Source organism: Chrysochloris asiatica, unplaced genomic scaffold (genome assembly GCF_000296735.1).
Source record: "Chrysochloris asiatica unplaced genomic scaffold, ChrAsi1.0 scaffold00016, whole genome shotgun sequence".
Classification (NCBI taxonomy): Eukaryota; Metazoa; Chordata; class Mammalia; order Afrosoricida; family Chrysochloridae; genus Chrysochloris; species Chrysochloris asiatica.
In genome coordinates, this window is record NW_006408534.1 from 17,051,942 (window position 1) to 17,068,494 (window position 16,553).

The 16,553-nt window shown below is 45.7% G+C and overlaps 2 protein-coding genes across 2 annotated transcripts in view; one reads left to right on the forward strand and one right to left on the reverse strand.

Moving 5' to 3' along the window:
• The window catches only part of ITSN2 (intersectin 2), a 171,018-nt gene extending 159,404 nt beyond the window's left edge, over nucleotides 1-11,614 (forward strand). Inside the window, exons 33-39 of the mRNA XM_006835299.1 lie at nucleotides 2,170-2,337; nucleotides 2,803-3,018; nucleotides 3,649-3,770; nucleotides 4,552-4,634; nucleotides 9,630-9,713; nucleotides 10,065-10,238; nucleotides 10,703-11,614. Of these exons, the coding sequence (XP_006835362.1) occupies nucleotides 2,170-2,337; nucleotides 2,803-3,018; nucleotides 3,649-3,770; nucleotides 4,552-4,634; nucleotides 9,630-9,713; nucleotides 10,065-10,238; nucleotides 10,703-10,857 (1,002 nt within the window). The 3' untranslated portion in view covers nucleotides 10,858-11,614. The remainder of the gene's footprint in view (nucleotides 1-2,169; nucleotides 2,338-2,802; nucleotides 3,019-3,648; nucleotides 3,771-4,551; nucleotides 4,635-9,629; nucleotides 9,714-10,064; nucleotides 10,239-10,702) is intronic.
• Nucleotides 11,615-13,744: 2,130 nt separating this feature from the next.
• Nucleotides 13,745-16,553, reverse strand: part of FAM228A (family with sequence similarity 228, member A) — a 32,452-nt gene continuing 29,643 nt past the window's right edge. The window contains exons 8-10 of the mRNA XM_006835300.1: nucleotides 16,123-16,285; nucleotides 14,309-14,452; nucleotides 13,745-13,945 (exon numbers count right to left, since the gene is read on the reverse strand). Of these exons, the coding sequence (XP_006835363.1) occupies nucleotides 13,745-13,945; nucleotides 14,309-14,452; nucleotides 16,123-16,285 (508 nt within the window). The remainder of the gene's footprint in view (nucleotides 13,946-14,308; nucleotides 14,453-16,122; nucleotides 16,286-16,553) is intronic.

Here is a 16,553-nt window from a genome sequence, read left to right on the forward strand (position 1 = left end):
TAATCTTTGATCTGTATGCTGTATGAACTCAATCTAGGCCTCATTTATAGATGCTTACACCAAACTGTCCTAACATGATGCTGCAGGATAATGTACTGACCCACAAGGTCAATTAGAGCTGCAAGGTTGGCAGTTCAAACCCAGTAGCCACTCCTCAGAATCCCTTTACAGGGTTGCTATGAGTCAAATCAACTTGATGGCACTTAACAACAACAATAGCAAACTAACTTAATACAGGTCCACAGCCCCTCATCTGAAACTTTTGGGCCAGGTGTGTTTGAGATTTCAAAATATAATCCAAATACTATATAAAGGGGCTTTAAAAACTTCAAAAAGTTTAAAACATTCCATAGCCCCCTCATATATTATATGGTGGTGGTGGTGGTTACGAGCTATGGACTCAGTTCCAACTCATAGCAACCCTATATAGGGTTTCCGAGGCTTTAAATCTTTACGGGAGCAGAAAGCCTCATCTTTCTCTGGCGGAACTGCTGGTAGGTTCGAACTGCTGACCTTGCGGTTCTCAGCCAAATTTGCAAAGACTACGCTACCAGAGTTCCTTCATATATTATATGTTGTTGTTGTTGTTAAGTGCCGTGGAGTCGGTTCCAACTCATAGCGACCCTGCACAGGGTTTCCGAGGCTGTAAATCTTTACGGGAGAAGAACGCCTCATCTTTCTCCCGTGGAACCAATGGTAGTTTCGAACTGCTGACCTTGCGGTTCACAGCCCGATTCGTAACCACTATGCTACCCGAGCTCCTTCATATATTATATAGCACTTCATATATTACACAATGGAGAATGGAACAGCACTTACAATCAAAGATCAATATTTCTATACTGGGATATATTAGTGCATAGAATAAAGTTTAGGTCAAGTTTTGCCACCGAATGAATGTTAAAAAGAAACTTGAGCTTTCAGAAGTTGTGTGCATTTTGATATTGCGAGTGAAGGGCCTTTTGAAGTCCTGGTGTGCTGTCAGATCAACACTGGACTGCTAACCACAAGGTCAGCGATTCAGACCCACCAGCCGCTCCTCTGAAACCCTATTCAGGATTGCTACGAGTAGGAATCGACAGACAGCACTTAAAAACAACTACTAGCGAGAGTAAATTGTCTGAGCTGGAATAGTCTATTGATAGAGCCGCTAATTTCTGGAGCAACCCAACAAAGCTGTATTCCAGCTTCTATATTTTAACATTTTGCAGCATTGTTGTTGTTAAGTACTGCCCAATCGGTTCCAATGCATAGCTGCCCTATATAGGGTTTCCAAGGAGCAGCTGGTGAGTTTGAACCATCGACCTTGCAGTTCAAACTGACTTTGGAGTCCAATGGTTTTATCCTATAGTGCCACACCAGGACTCATCTGTAGCATGAGCAGTTTGAAATCAGTTCAAAAGGAGCTGAATGCATTTTCTTTCTTGCGTACTGACGATGTAATTTGATTGTGCTTGTTCTGAGACAAAAGATTCATTGGTTCCAACAGATGGTTCAAAAGATCAGTGATCCCCAAAAAAGTTTCTAAACTAAGTTAACACACTTATCAAAATGGCAGCCAGTTTACAATGGAGAGTGCTCTGCTTCAGTTACTGGGAAAACACTAAGACTCATTACCCACTTGGAGAACAAATTGTTGTTGTTGTGAAGTGCTGTCAAGTCGGTTCTGACCCATAGCGACCCTGTATAGGGTTTCCGAGGAGCAGCTGGAGAACAAATGGAGACCACACATTTCAGGGCATTTGGTCCCCATTAGCACTTGCTGTACCCCGTTGTAACTGTAACCTCTACCTGTCTCCCCAGGAACTCTGTGAGTTTCTCAAGGGCAGAAACTGTTATCTTGTGTGTCATTGTATTTCCAGGGCCTCGCATAGCATGTTGCTGTTGTGTGCCATTGAGTCTATTCTGACTCATCATGACCCCTGTGACAGAATAGAACTGCTCCACAGGGTTTCGTAGACAATGGTCTTTACAGAAGCAGATTGCCAGGTCTTTTCTTCCATGGAGTGGTTGGTGGGTTCAAACTACTGACCTTTCAGTTAGTAACTGAATACTTTAACCACTGTGCCACATCCTACGCTCTGGGATTCTGGATGGACAGATGGTTGAGTGGTTTGTTGGATGAAAGGAGCAATATGCCCCACGTGATGCAGAGCTACTCTTTTCCAGATTCTAGAGAATACGCCCGAGTGTCACGTAGACCACTCCTCCCTAAAGCTGGCCCTTGAGCAAGCAGAGGAGCTCTGCTCTCAAGTGAATGAGGGAGTTCGGGAGAAAGAAAATTCAGATCGACTGGAATGGATCCAAGCGCATGTTCAGTGTGAAGGCCTGGCTGAGGTGAGGCCATGGTACAGGCTGGCTTTCTCCAGGGCAGGTTCTGGGTGGGAGCCAGGCCGGACCTTCCCCTAGTGTGGACATGTCTGCATCTCAGCTTAGCTGTGTGGACTTAACCATCCTGTCTGACAAAGACATTCCTTCTTGGGGCATCATTTTCCATTCTTGTAAAGAGAGATTTGCTGTTTTTGTTTAGAGTTCTTTGAATTCAGCTGGTAGAATTTGTATTCTGTGGATCTAAACCACCATTTTCAACTGGGTCCCCTTGAAATCTTAAGAGAAAGAAATGTGAGGACCTTTTTTATAAAGTTGAATGATTCCACACACAGGCTTACAGCCACATTCCCAACTAGAATATTTATGGTTCACATCAGGTCCAGGGCACTGGCCTCTCACAGGGGTCTGGCATGCTTCCTACTGAGGTTTTAATTTCCAGGACTTAAAAAAATGAGTTTCTTTCTCTTTAAGCAACTTATTTTCAACTCCCTCACCAACTGCCTGGGGCCACGGAAGCTTTTGCACAGTGGGAAGTTATACAAGACCAAGAGCAATAAGGAACTGCATGGATTCCTCTTCAATGACTTCTTGCTTCTCACCTACATGGTCAAGCAGTTTGCTGTTTCCTCAGGCTCTGAGAAACTTTTCAGCTCTAAGTCCAATGCTCAATTCAAAATGTATAAGACGGTGAGTATTGCCTTCCCTGCAATAGCATCAGGGACAAAACAAGATTGTACCTTTCCTTTAAGGACTTCCTTTCCCCAGAGCTTTTCCTGTCCTCTTGGGAGTCTTCACCTGCTTCCAGATGAGTTTGGCTTCCCACCACCCACCGTAGCTTGGGCAGAAACCCATCGTTGCCCCTGCTGGCCATAGGATTGGATTCCGGCTCCCTCTCTGTCACTGAGTCATGTATGCACACATGTCTGAGGGGGGTGTTTTAAATCCCACTGTAAAAGGTACATTCTAGAGACGCAGAATCACAAACCTGCACTTGGCCCTGATCTGTCCACATTCCTTACCAGATCTCTCTGGAAAACCAAGCCTGAAGCCAAGTGTCAAGATTCGGTGTCCAGCGAGTAGACCCACTGGCCACAGCCACAGTGTGGACTCAGTTTAGTAGCACCTAGTCCATCTAGATAATTGACTTTTACAAAATAAAGGCAGTTTATTTTTTCCTGGGAAGAAGATCTTAGGCAATAGGCCCCTCCTGACTTCTCACTGAGGGTTTTCAGCACCAGAGAGCTCTGGCTCTGGACGCAGGTGGGTGGAGGGTTCTGACCCATCTCACAGCCTGTGTTTTGGCCCTGATTCTTTCAGCCCATTTTCCTGAATGAAGTCTTGGTGAAACTGCCCACAGACCCTTCCAGCGATGAGCCTGTCTTCCACATTTCTCACATTGATCGGGTCTACACCCTCCGAACAGACAACATTAATGAGAGGTCAGTCTTGACCATGTGTGGCTTGCCTTGAAATCTAAGAGAACTCTTGGACATCTTCTCTCTGATCTATCCTCACATCCTATTAATTCTATATCCTTAGTGTCTCTTAGCAAGTCACCATACTCCATCCCCACTGCTAAAACCCTGGCTTAGATGCCCTGGATCAAGCCTCCTAATGTGCTTCCTTCTTCAGTCTCTCCTCAGGCCACTCCCTCTCCATCTTCCTAAAGGGCAGGCCACTAAGGCGGTTACCTCACTCCCCTGCTAACAATTCCTCAGGGGGTGCCCACTGGCCTTGGTTTCTGAGGGCCCTTCATGCCACTCCAGCATCAGTGTGCACAGACCTGTGCTTCCCCCAAAGTGGGTGCCCTCTACACCCTTGTGGAAGGCCTCCATCCTCACTGCCTGGCCAGCCCTGCCTCCTCAGTGCCAGCATGCTAATAGAGCTGCTGCCGCTCCTCCTTGCTGGGTACTGGACTCACTTGTGCTTAATGATCACTATGAGGCTGACCACATCTCTGTCTCTGTGTCCCCAGCAACTTGCAGGCGTCTGGTGTTTTGTAAGCAGTCAAGAAACTTCCTTAGACAGTCTCAGCTCAATCCTCAATTAGCTAACAAGTTTCCCAGTGGAATGCATATTAGGTTGATGTTTGTAAAGTATACTTGTTAAAGCTGAGCTTGGCAAAAGGGACAAACCCTCATGCAGAGCTCTGGAGCACTTGTTGGAACCCATGAGGTTCCGGTGAATGCCACCCAATGGCTGCGCTTTCTTCTTTTGCAGGACGGCCTGGGTCCAGAAGATCAAAGCGGCCTCGGAGCAGTACATTGACACGGAAAAGAGGAAACGTGAGAAGGCCTATCAAGGTACCCAAGCCCTCATGAGTTAGCACCAGCCTTCCACCTCACCCCTGTAACCCTGGGGTGGGGTAGGTCCTGCTGCCCTCAACTCTCCTCTGGCAAATGTGGGCTGGGCCTGAGAGACATTTGCTGCAGGGTCCATTGCGGAGCTTAGTTCCTTCTCCTGCTGCCCATCCCACCTCCTGTGAGTCTCACCACCCTCAGTGTCAGCCAGCATGAGCACTGCAGTCTCCCTTCTTTCTATCAAATCTCCATCCCTCCTCCCTCACCATAGTTCTTCATTCCTGTTTCCTGAAGAGGTGTTCTCTCTGTCCACAACGCAGCTCACCTCTGCTTGGTCTATTTTGCTCCATGAAACTTCACTTCTGTGGACGCTTTTCCCTCATTTGAGAAACACCCCCTGCTCTTCCTCTCCCACAGCAATCATCCTTGACCCTATCCCTACCTGCTGTCTCCTTCGGCCTCTCTTCTGGACTTTACCTGCCCTCTTCCTTGACTCACTAGCCTTTCCATCCCCTTGCTGCCCCCATTCCTTGATGGAAATGGCTCTTTCAAGTGACACTAGAGTGACGTGATCAGTGCTCTTGACTGAGTTACCATCCTCCTGAAGCCCCCTGTACCTGATGGCAGGTAATCGAGTCCCCTTCTTCCCCCCAGGTCCCAAGATACTGCTAAGGGTCCACTTGGTACCGGAATCATTCTTTCTTCATCTCCCCTCCTAGTCCTTCTTTCTACCGATGTTCCCCAGAAGCTCTGTCCTTGCCTAAACTCTCTCTCCCACTTTGCTCTGTCAACTCTCTCTCTTGGGGACCTCATCTCAGCCCAGTTTCAGTGGTCTCATCTGGGCTGTTGTCTCCGAACACTTGAGCCAGCAACTCTCCAAGCATACCTAAGCAGCCTCTCCCCTGGGAGCCTGCTACCATCTTGAATCAGCATTCTCCAGAACCAGCTCTTCATCCTGAGTAGCTCCATGGATGGCAGCTTGCCCTTGGCCACACAGAGCACAAGCTTTGGGCCCCTCCCTCGCCCTTTATGGAGCCAGTGTCCCAGTTGCCTACAGTCCTCTTCCATCATTAGCCTTCACAGTTGCTGGCTCCCTAGACTTTTCCCCGGCAAAGCCTAGTTTAGACCCTCCCACCTCCTGCCCAGACTATAGTAAGGAAGAGGTTCCTGAATGAAACTTCCCTCACCCAACATCTCTCCTTCCACCAACCAGCCTCTTCTTACAAGGCCACTCTCGTATACCTCTCCCTGCTTAAATATCTTCCCGCTCGTCTCCTAATTTTAGGACAGATTTCCTGCCCCAGGACTCAGGATCCATCCACAGTACCCTCATTACCCAGCCCCATTCCCTCATTGTTTCCCAGGTATACCTTCAGGCTGCCCTTCCACCTGAAATGCTCTGTTGTTGCAAGGTATCATTGAGTCAATTCTGACTCATAACCACCCTCTGCACACAGATCCATACACAGGCCAGGCCTGCACCATCCTCACAGTCTTTCCCAGGCTTGAGCCCATTATTGCAGCCATTGTTGCAGTCCATCTCAGTAAAGGTCTTCTGCTTTTCCACTGACCCCTCTACCAAGCATGATGTCTTTCTCCAGAGACTGGCCCTCCTGATAACATGCCCAAAGTACATGAGGTGAAGCCTTGTCATCCTCGCATCTAACGAGCATTCTGACTGTTTTTCCTCCAACTATTCATTTATACTTCTGACAGTGCATGGTATATTCAGTATTCTTTGCCAGCACCATAATTCAAATGCATCAGTCCTTATGTACTTCCCAGCTCTCATAATCCTATGAGGCCATTGAAAATAGCATGTCTTAGGTGGGACGCACTTTAGTCTTCAAAGTGACATCTTTATTTTTTAACTCTTTAAAGTGGTCTTTTGAAGCAGAGTTGCCCGTTGCAATGTGCCATTTGATTTATTGACTGCTGCTTCCATGAACATTGAATATGGATCCAAGTAAAATTAAATCCTTGATAACATCAATCTTTTCTCCAGTTATCATGATGACTTACTTACTGCCCCAGTTATAAGGATTTTTTGTTTTCTTTATGTTGAAGTATAACCGATAGTGAAGACTGTAATCTTTGGTCTTCATCAGTAAGTACTTTAAGTCCTCTTTGCTTTCAGCAGATAAGGATGTATCATATGCATATTGTAGGTTATTAATGAGTCTTCCTTTAATTCGGATGTCAAGTTATTCTTTGAGTTTCTAAGATTATTTGTTCAGCATACAGATTGAATAAGTATGGTAAAAGGATACAACCCTGATAGACACCTTTCCTGATTTTAAACCATGCAGTATCCAATGAGTGTCTCTTGGTGTACCTGAACACAATTAAGTTTTCCAGAATACCCATTCTTTGCAATATTATCCATAATCAATGAAACACAGGAAAACATCTTTCTGATGTTTTCTGGTTTAAGCTAAGATCCATTTGACATCAGCAGTGATATCCCTCATTCCACATCTCTTCTAAATCTGGCTTGAATTTCTAACAATTCTATGTTGATATACTGTTGCAAACATTTATGAATTATTTTCAGAAGAATTTTGAAATGTTCTACCCTACATTAAGATTCTCTCCATTCTCATAGTCCAAGTTATACACTGCCTCCCCCTATGATGCCTTCCCTGAAGCCCTAGCCAGCCACAACTTCCACCTGGAGCCCTCGCTGTTCTGGGGTTTACAAACGTGCTCTGGCCTTTGTTCCTTTGTTGTTACTCAATCACAGGTTCCCTGGAGACAGCCCTGGATCCCCCACAGGACCCAGTGTGTACCTTACACTCATGGGCTCTATCTATTCATCTTGTCCTCTCTGTTCATGGGACACACCATCTACTTGCTCAGTGCCTCAACAATAAAGGACCCATTCCATGTGGCCCTCTGAGCAGAACTGTCACAGTTCCTACAAATGTCCCCATGAATGCTAGACCCAATTCTCTGCCTGCCTGCTGGCCTGCCTGCTAACCTCTTCACCCAACCGAGCCAGCCCCTTGCCTCCACCTTCCAAATCCCACCCAGTCCCAGTCTTCATGTGGGCTTTCTTTCCTGTCCAGTCTTCACACTTACTCCTGGCTGCTGTGGTTGAAAACTCTTTATATGTTTTGTTTTGTTTTTAATTTTATTGAGTTTTTGATGAAAGTTTATAGAACAGGTTAGGTTCCCATTGGACAATTTCCAAACAAAATTGTTCAACGACATCCCATTATATTTATAACAACATGTCCACCTTTTTGTGTTCTGTCAGTTCCATTTCCAGTACTCTAGTTTCCCTGCCCCCTTATTGTCTCCTCTTTGCTTTTGAGTAATTGTTGACCTTTGGCCTCATACAGTAGAGGACCAATCTTACAAGTCATGCTCTTCTTTCTGTGTGCCACGCTGCTGTTTTGCTGAAGGGACTCACAGGTTAGACCAGGTTCTAGGTGTAAAGCCTCAGGGAATCCTCTCTCCTCTCCTCTTCCAGTGTGTCTGGCTTTTTTTTTTTTTTTCTTTTTATCTTTGTATTTTTTTTATTTAGGTTTCCCTTGTTTTGTTATAAACTTCTGAAAAGGTATGTGCAAATCAGCTTCTGCTAATTGAATCTTATTTTAATAGTGCTTTAGACACTATTAAAAAATCAATGATTGAATCATTCCATAAAGCATGTTATGATCTCTGAATTGGTCAAGATGTAAATCAAAGTTTTATGTATGAAGGGGCTCCAAAAAGTTCATGGAAAAATTCCATTCTCTTTCAATTCCACTTTTCCACAAACTGTTGGAAGCCCCCTCGTGGACATTAGTATCAGTATCTGTATATTTTGTTACTCATTCTCCATTAATTCCATTCTCTAAACTTTAATTGCTTGCTTTGTGTCAGGCCCTGTGGTTGGGCTAAAGCGGCCCAGCCCTGCCATCAAGGGCAACTGAGGGCAAGTTCCGTGGTGGAGGGTGGGTGCAAGTGGCGGGAGGATTTACCTCTCAGAGAAGGTAATATACTTGAGCTAAATTGTGAAAATTAAGCAGCTCATCAAGACACCTTTTTATTGGTTTTTAATCCCCTTGAGGGTTCACGTTTACCAAGATCACTGAATTTACTAATTTGTGTCAATATTAAAAGAGTCTCGAGTACCTCCTTACATGGAATAGGGTCTTAAGAGAAATTGCTTTATGAACGGAAGTGTTCGCATATGATTGTAATTAAGTGAATGGCTAAGAAAATAGACTTTGGTGTCAGACAGACAGGTTGCTTGAATTCTGACCCTGGCATGTAGACATTCTGTGACTTGAATACATTATAGTCCTACCTAAGCCTCAGTTTTCTCTCAACTACCAGCTGAGAGGTTGACAGTGTGAAGCCACCAGAGGTCCCTCAGAAGCCAGGCCTGGAGAGCTGTTTCCTAAGGGCCACAGCCTTGACATCCCCTGGGGCGCAGTGCTACTCTGCACACATTAGGGCACCATGAATCAGACTCGACTCCCCCACAGCTAACCACCACCACCTCTTATCAAGATCTACCTTAGAGGGTAACTGTGCAGGAAAAACGATAGCGTTGCTGTAAAGGTCTTAGTGCATGCCTAACACAAAGTAAGTGCTTAATCCATGTTAGCTGCTGGTAAGTACTGAACAAATGTCATGTACTACTATTTTATTAGTAGTAGTATTTGCTGAGCAATTGAGAGAGAAAGAAAAAGCCTGCCTGTGCCTTCCAAGGGCTTCCTCTCTGGCAGAGGAGACAGACGTCACCCCGAACTTCAGAGTCACAGGCATGGGGTGCTCTTAGCCAAGGAGAGCGGATGCTCAGACCTGGACTTTGGAGGATGAATAGGATGTCAGCAGGTGGAGGGAGCTAGGCAGCTGCTCCTGGCAGAGCTGCAGGCTGCGGTGGCTGCTGAGGCTGGGCGGCACTGTTGCTGTTGGTTAGGACTGTCTGCAACTCAGCACCATCACTCTGCTAGCTTCTGTCCCAGAGAAGAAGGTAACATGACTCGTCTTCCTCTTTTGTAGCCCGTTCTCAAAAGACTTCTGGCATCGGGCGTCTGATGGTGCATGTCATTGAAGCCACAGAATTAAAAGCCTGTAAACCAAATGGTAAATGCCTCTTTCATTCAACCAACACAGTAACTGCCCTGCTCTTTGCTGGTAGCTCTTCTGAACTTTTTAAAAGCCAGAGTGTTCCCAGTGCCACTAAAGTGATGATATGCTCAGTTATTGGATCAGTGTTATTGTCACTGTTTCCCTGGTGAGTCCCAGCACCTGCCCTCCTTAGTGCTTCTGAGTGGAGATGACAGGGACAATGGTAATAGATGCAGGGCGGGTGGCCCCTTAGGGTTCCTGCTTCCATGGTGTGTAGTGATGTATCAGTTTGGACCCAGGACAGTCCTATGTGTGACTTGTTTTACCTACACATGCCACATATATCTTTGGTTTATTTCTGTTTAGGAAAGAGCAATCCATACTGTGAAGTCAGCATGGGCTCCCAGAGCTACACCACCAGAACCCTGCAGGATACACTGAATCCCAAGTGGAATTTTAACTGCCAGTTCTTTATTAAGGATCTTTACCAAGATGTGCTGTGTCTTACCATGTTTGACAGAGACCAGTTTTCTCCAGATGGTAAAGTATAAAAAGGACTCCCCAGTACTCAAGAACTCAGTCTGTAGATCCAGAATGTCCTGCCTATTTCTACTGGCAATATGGAACTAAGTGACTCACTTGGGCGGAAGGTGGGGTGTACTTCCATGTGGAGGTGGGGGCCCACTGAGGACAGCTGCTCAGGCGTGGCTCAGGCCTCTAACCCCAACAACAAACTACATGTGGAATGTAAACACTGTTCTGGCTCATACTGAATCCATCAAACCAGAGGGATTTGAATTCCAAATATGCAGTTTTTCTATGTAAATCTGTTGTCATTCTAGATGTGTCCATCCACAATATTAAGCAACCCAAAACCCGAAGAAGTACTTGTGGAAGGTTGAATGTTTATAAATCTTCGTTTGACACTTCTCCTGTGGTAGTTATTTTTAACAATTATATTTAAAAAAACAAACACTGACTTACATGTGATGTTTATTCACCAGATTTCCTGGGTCGTACAGAAGTTCCAGTAGCAAAAATTCAAACAGAACAGGAAAGCAAAGGCCCTACAACCCGCCGACTCCTGCTGCATGAGGTCCCTACCGGAGAGGTCTGGGTCCGCTTTGATCTGCAACTTTTTGAGCAAAAAAATCTGTAGGGACATGGGAAGGAACAAGGATATTTTCCCGAAAGGCTGGGGCTGGAGAGGAACGGATTGTGCTTGCCCAGGGTCGAAGGAGCATCATGGGCTTCATCCTTCCCAAAGCCACGCATGCGGAGACCCTGGATTTTATTGCGCACTAAATCACTAGCAATCTATGCAAACATGATCTTTCCTATAAATAAACCAAACCCACAGCACAGTGCCTTGTATTAGTGTTAACATGTTCAGCTGTGTTTAGATGCCAAGGTTTCCATTTTCAGGGCTATAAAAAGTATTATGTGGAAATGAGGCATCAGAGCAGCGATGTTACCACTTGGTTGAATGTGTGCATGGTGGAGTGCGTTGGACCACGCTGTAGCCAGTCCATGCCGTGTGATCTCTACTGGTCACGGCCACTCAGGAGGTGATGTATTGGGACGAAATGCCAAGGCCTCAGCGCTTGAGCAGCCTGATACCGAAATAGTGTCTTTTCTGCACTGAATTAAACACAGAAACACGATCATTTTATTCCCGATTAGAGTTTATCATTCTCTGCTGAGACAATATAGTTTGAAATCTAAGGGAGAAAGCTCGATTTGCTTTAAATACTGTGAACTCTAATGATGTGGAAAATATTTTTCAATTTTAATTTTCTGAAGTATAAATTATTTATGTCAAATCTTTGTTTTGCATATTTCATAGGACATGCATCTTTAAGCTTTGTCATTGCCAATATGTACATAAAAAGAATTAAAATATAAATTTATGAATGTAACCCTCAAAAGCATGACTGATTTACTTTGATGTGAAAAGCTCTTAAAGGATTCACTCCAGAGGTTGCTGATAAGAAAGCTAATCTCCAAGAAAGCTAATCTCTGGGGAAACCTAAGGCTTGGTCAGGAGACTTCTCTGTAAGTTTGGCAGCAGTGGCTGATCCCCATCTCCAGGGGAGCTACACTCACCCTTCTGAGCACTTCAGTGCTCCTGGTTGAGTAGGACCCTTGGGGTTGTTGTTAGATGCCATTGTGTAGGTACCAACCCATAGCGACCTTATGCACAGCAGAATGAAACACTGCCCGATCCTAGGCCAACCTTACTACGTTACCATGCTTGAGTCCATTGATGCTGCCACTTGGCCAATCCATCTCGTTGGGGGTTTTCCTCTTTTTCTCTGACCCTCCACCTTACCAAACATGATATCCTTCTCCAGTGACTGGTGCCGCCTGACAATATGTCCAAAGTATGAGAGACAAAGTTTGGCCATCTTGGCCTCCAAGGAACACTCTGGCTGCACTTCTTCCAAAATGGATCTATTGGTTTTTTTGGTAGTCCATGGCACTTTCAATATTCTCCTTCAACACCATAACTCAAAAGCATCAATTCTTCTACGGTCTTCCTTATTCACTGTTCAGCTTTCGTATGCATATGAGGTTATTGAAAACACCATGGCTTGGGTCAGGTGCACTTAGTCCTCAAGCTGACATCTTTGCTCTTCAACACTTTAAAAAGGTCTTGTGTGGCAGATTTCTTGACTGATGCTTCCATGAGTGTTGATATTTGTTCCAAGAAAAATGAAGTCCCAGTAAAGAAAATGCACACTCAACAGGTCCATAACGTCTTCTGCTCCAAATGCACCAGACCTTTCACCTGTCCCCTTGCCCCAACACCTGTCAGAGCTTCTTGGTCAACCTCTGAATCTTGAAATGTTCAGTTGTTTTTGAATAGTGGTAAAAATAAAGTCTTATCCATTAGGTCCCAGTGATGAGTAAATCAGGCTGAGGAAGAGTTCTCCTTTTGAAGGAACCCCTCAGACTGCACGGAAGGAGCTGGCCATCTGTCTCAGAGCAGAAGGTTCAGGGAAGATTCAATGTCCCGAGGGCTCGACCTCCACCACATGGTTGTTAAATGCTGTAGAGTCCGTTCTGACTCATAGTGACCCTGCATAAGGTTTCCGAGGAGTGGCTGGTGGGTTTGAATTGCCAACCATATAGTTAGCAGTCCAGTGCTTATCCTACAGTGCCACCAGGACTCCAGGCCTCAACCATAGTTCCTGTATAAACATCATCATGGGACAAAGACGAACTAGAAATTACAGTTCAATAGATAACCAAAAAAAGTTTTTTAAATCCCTCACTTACTCGTCTCAAGCATTGATCCTGGGCACTGATTTGTAAAAACAGACAAAAAAGAACCCCATCCAGCACCAAAGGAGGCAGTATCACTGAATATCTAAAATCCAAATACTGAGTATATTAATAAAAGGAAAGTCTGGCCTTGAACAAAGCAAACTTCTGTTCACATGTAGGGATAGGGTTTGTGGAGCTTGGTTTGGTGTTGCCTGTAGAAGCAGGTGTGGCTAGTGGTACAGTGGGTTAGCTTCAGATTGGCTGACTTTCAAAGCATGCTCACCTGGCTGAGTTAGGAACCTGTCACTGGTGGATTAGGCAGTTCTGGAGTTACTTATGACTATGTTGTTGAGTGCCATCGAGTCAGATACGACCCGTAGCAACCCTGTATAGGGTTTCCGAGGAGCAGCTGGTGAGCTTGAACCACCAACCTTGTGGTTCGAACCAGCTTTGCAGCCCAGCACATTAACCCATAGTGCCACACCAGCATGACAAAAATCTTTTTCACAGAACTGTGAGGACTTTAATTCTTACTAGGAAATACTATGGCTGATGCGGCACTCTAGGGTAAACACTGGACTGCTAACTGAAAGGTTGACAGTTCAAACCCACTAGGTGCTCCTTGGAAACCCTGTATAGAAAAGACTCAACAGCACTGAACAGCAACAGATACTAAAGGGTTCTTTGGTCAGATTTAGGACAACCTAAACTGTAGTCTCAGAGTCTGCTGGATCTGAGTCAGACAGCTTCGGTTCTGCAGTCTAATGTCAGAACCCCTAACAACCGATCACTCCCTTGGACCTGAAGGGTGTGGGGAAAGGGGGTGCACCCTTAGATGACCAGGTTAGAATCAAGTGGAAAACTGAGCACTTGTGCTCCAAGCCGGCTACCTCCCTCCCCTCTGGTGAGATGGCCCTAGCAAGCCCTCGGTGCTCTTCAGGATCGGATGTCTTAGGAGACAGGGAGAACAGCACCTCCTAAGGAGACCCAAATTCTTAATAGTGTAGTAACAGTACCAAGTCTATGTGGTGCCTGGTGGAATGAATCCTTGGGCTTGACCTTGGGTCACTCACTGGACTTCCCTGAGTTTCCTGCACTGGGGGATAATAATACTATCTTGTGTTAAAATGTTTAAATTAATGTAAAATACCTCACATAGTTCTTGGTTCACAACAGGAGTTCAAGAATAAACAGTACTATTACTTTGGGGATGTTTCCTACAATCTCTCTCAGCTTCTGGAGCAGGGACATGTTTGCTATACTTAACAACTGTTGTCTCACACAGCACATTGAAGTTCAAGGACACTTTATTATGCGAACCTTCCTCATAGCTAGCTCACCTCACGGCCACCCTGCAGTGAGGCCCGGTGCTGCCCCAGGACATGGGCCGTCAGGACTCTTCTTTCCACCGGCTGCGCGCCCTCTTGATGATGCCTCTCCCTAGCTGCCCAGGACCGGGGTCTGTGCTGTCTGGCTCCTGACACCTACTGACACAAGACAGTTGCTGAGTATGGTATAGGGGTGAGGGGCTTATAGGAACAGGCCCAGCCAACCCCCAGCCCCATCCAACACTAGCCTTCCTTCCAGGGCTGAGACCCAGCTTTCTAGCAGATTCCTAACCAACTCAATCTCACACTCTGTCTGGTGTCAGCCACTCTCAGACAAGGCTTCCATTATCTTTCATTTCTACCTACTAATAACCTTCTTATGGTGCAGAAGCAAAAGCTAGCTGTCCATCAAATGCATGCTTCCCCGCCCTGGTGCGCACAGGGACTACTTTTCCAACGCCCGCCCCTACAGTTAACAATGGCCTTGAGGAATGTGAGAGGAAGTAACATATGACCCCTCCAGGCTGGCCCATGTGCACCTCCCAGGGCAGAATTCCTCCAGGATCCCTTCCCATTTTAGGATGGCAGGGATTAGTCTCCCAGAGAAATCTTGGAAGTCAGGTTCTGAAGATGAAAGGTTCCATCACCCAGGGTCCCAAAAAACTGCGTTAGCCTGATGATCACCCAGTGCTAATACAAGAAGTAAACGTGTGAGATTAAGTCGTTAACCAGTGTTTGTAGCACGTGGTGATAGTGGTAAACTCACCCTAATGTGAGGCTGACATGTGACAGCCAGCCACATGAAAAGCTGACTGTGGGGCTCTGTGCTCACGCAGCATGGTTGCAATTGCTACATAAGGAGAATCTTTTCCTCTCTGAAGAGAACATTGGGATCCGGTAGGGTGGGTCACAACAATGTCTAACAATGTTTCCAAGTGTAGAGAAGGGATTGTCCCTCACCCTGTGTGTGTGTGTGTGTATGTGTGCGTGTGTGTGTGTGTGTAATTAGTAGGTAAAAGGAGCAATGCAAACATCCACTGTGCTCAAGGCCGGTCATCAATTGATTACCAAGTGGGGGCACTATAGCTCCTCTATGCCCTGCCCTGGAAAGACACAGGGTAGGGGAGAAATGTACTCAGACCCTGCGCAGTAAGCTGAAGATGCTGGGAAAAAAACGTGTGCCCGGAAAATTTCTGCTTACATACAAAATACCTTTTTAATAGCTGGACTATTATTTTGCTCCTAAGATGCTGTAGGATAAGCAATGGACTGCTAACAAAGTCAGTGGTTCAAAGCCACCAGCAGCTCCTCATAAACCCTATACAGGGTCAAATGAGTCAGAACCGACTCAACAGCACTTAACAACAAAACTTTTTTAAGTATAAATTCCTTTTTTAAAAAAACTCACCTTTTGTTGCTGAACTAAGGAAAATGAAATTTTGGTCTTATTTGCATGTCATAAGCAGTAAATGGTGGTGTGGGGGGGCAGAAATGGCAGAAAGACAAAACCTCAGGAAAAAGCCCTGCCCTGACTGCAGTTTCCCTACCAGCTCCACCGGCTGCAGGTCGCCTGTCCAGTCCAACTACTTTCTGAGTCCCTTCACACAAGGCTCCTCCACCCCCCCTCCCCCCCCCCCCCCCCACCAGTAAAAGAAATGCTCCCTCTGCCTCCTGATTTTTTTCCCTTCTTTGGCTACTGCCTCCTCCAACCTCAGGAACTCCTCAGTGAGGGAGGAAGGGGGGGCAGGGGCTCAAAGTTTGAAGTCTGTGTTGCTGTCTTGTGGCTGCAGAAAACTCTGTTGTCCCAGACCCTGGCCTACACCCACCCCCAGACCACGACTCACCAGACCCTTCTTCTCATCCCTCTTATTCTCCTGGTTGAGCGTCAAGAAATGAAACTGCTCTTCAAAAGCAGCCTGACTTAGGTCAGTAGTCTTTTTCTCCTCATCAGACAGGTATTTCTTTTCTATACAGGTTAGCTTTTCAAGTCTGCAAAGAAAACATTAACTCAGTATAAACTGAAATGTAGCATTCCAATAATTGCCTGAACTCCATATTCTTATGAAAGGGAAAGACTCAGTAGACAGCATCATTTTGGGGCTGTCTCATCTGTGTTTTTCCCCACCTCTGTTGGCATAACCCTTAAATAGATGTGTGCCATGGGTCCTTCTGGCAGTGGCTGAGTAGACCACCAATGGGCACCTAGAGCTGTTTCTTAAAATTGGTAAAGGACTAGAAGAAGCAAGAAGAAGAAAAA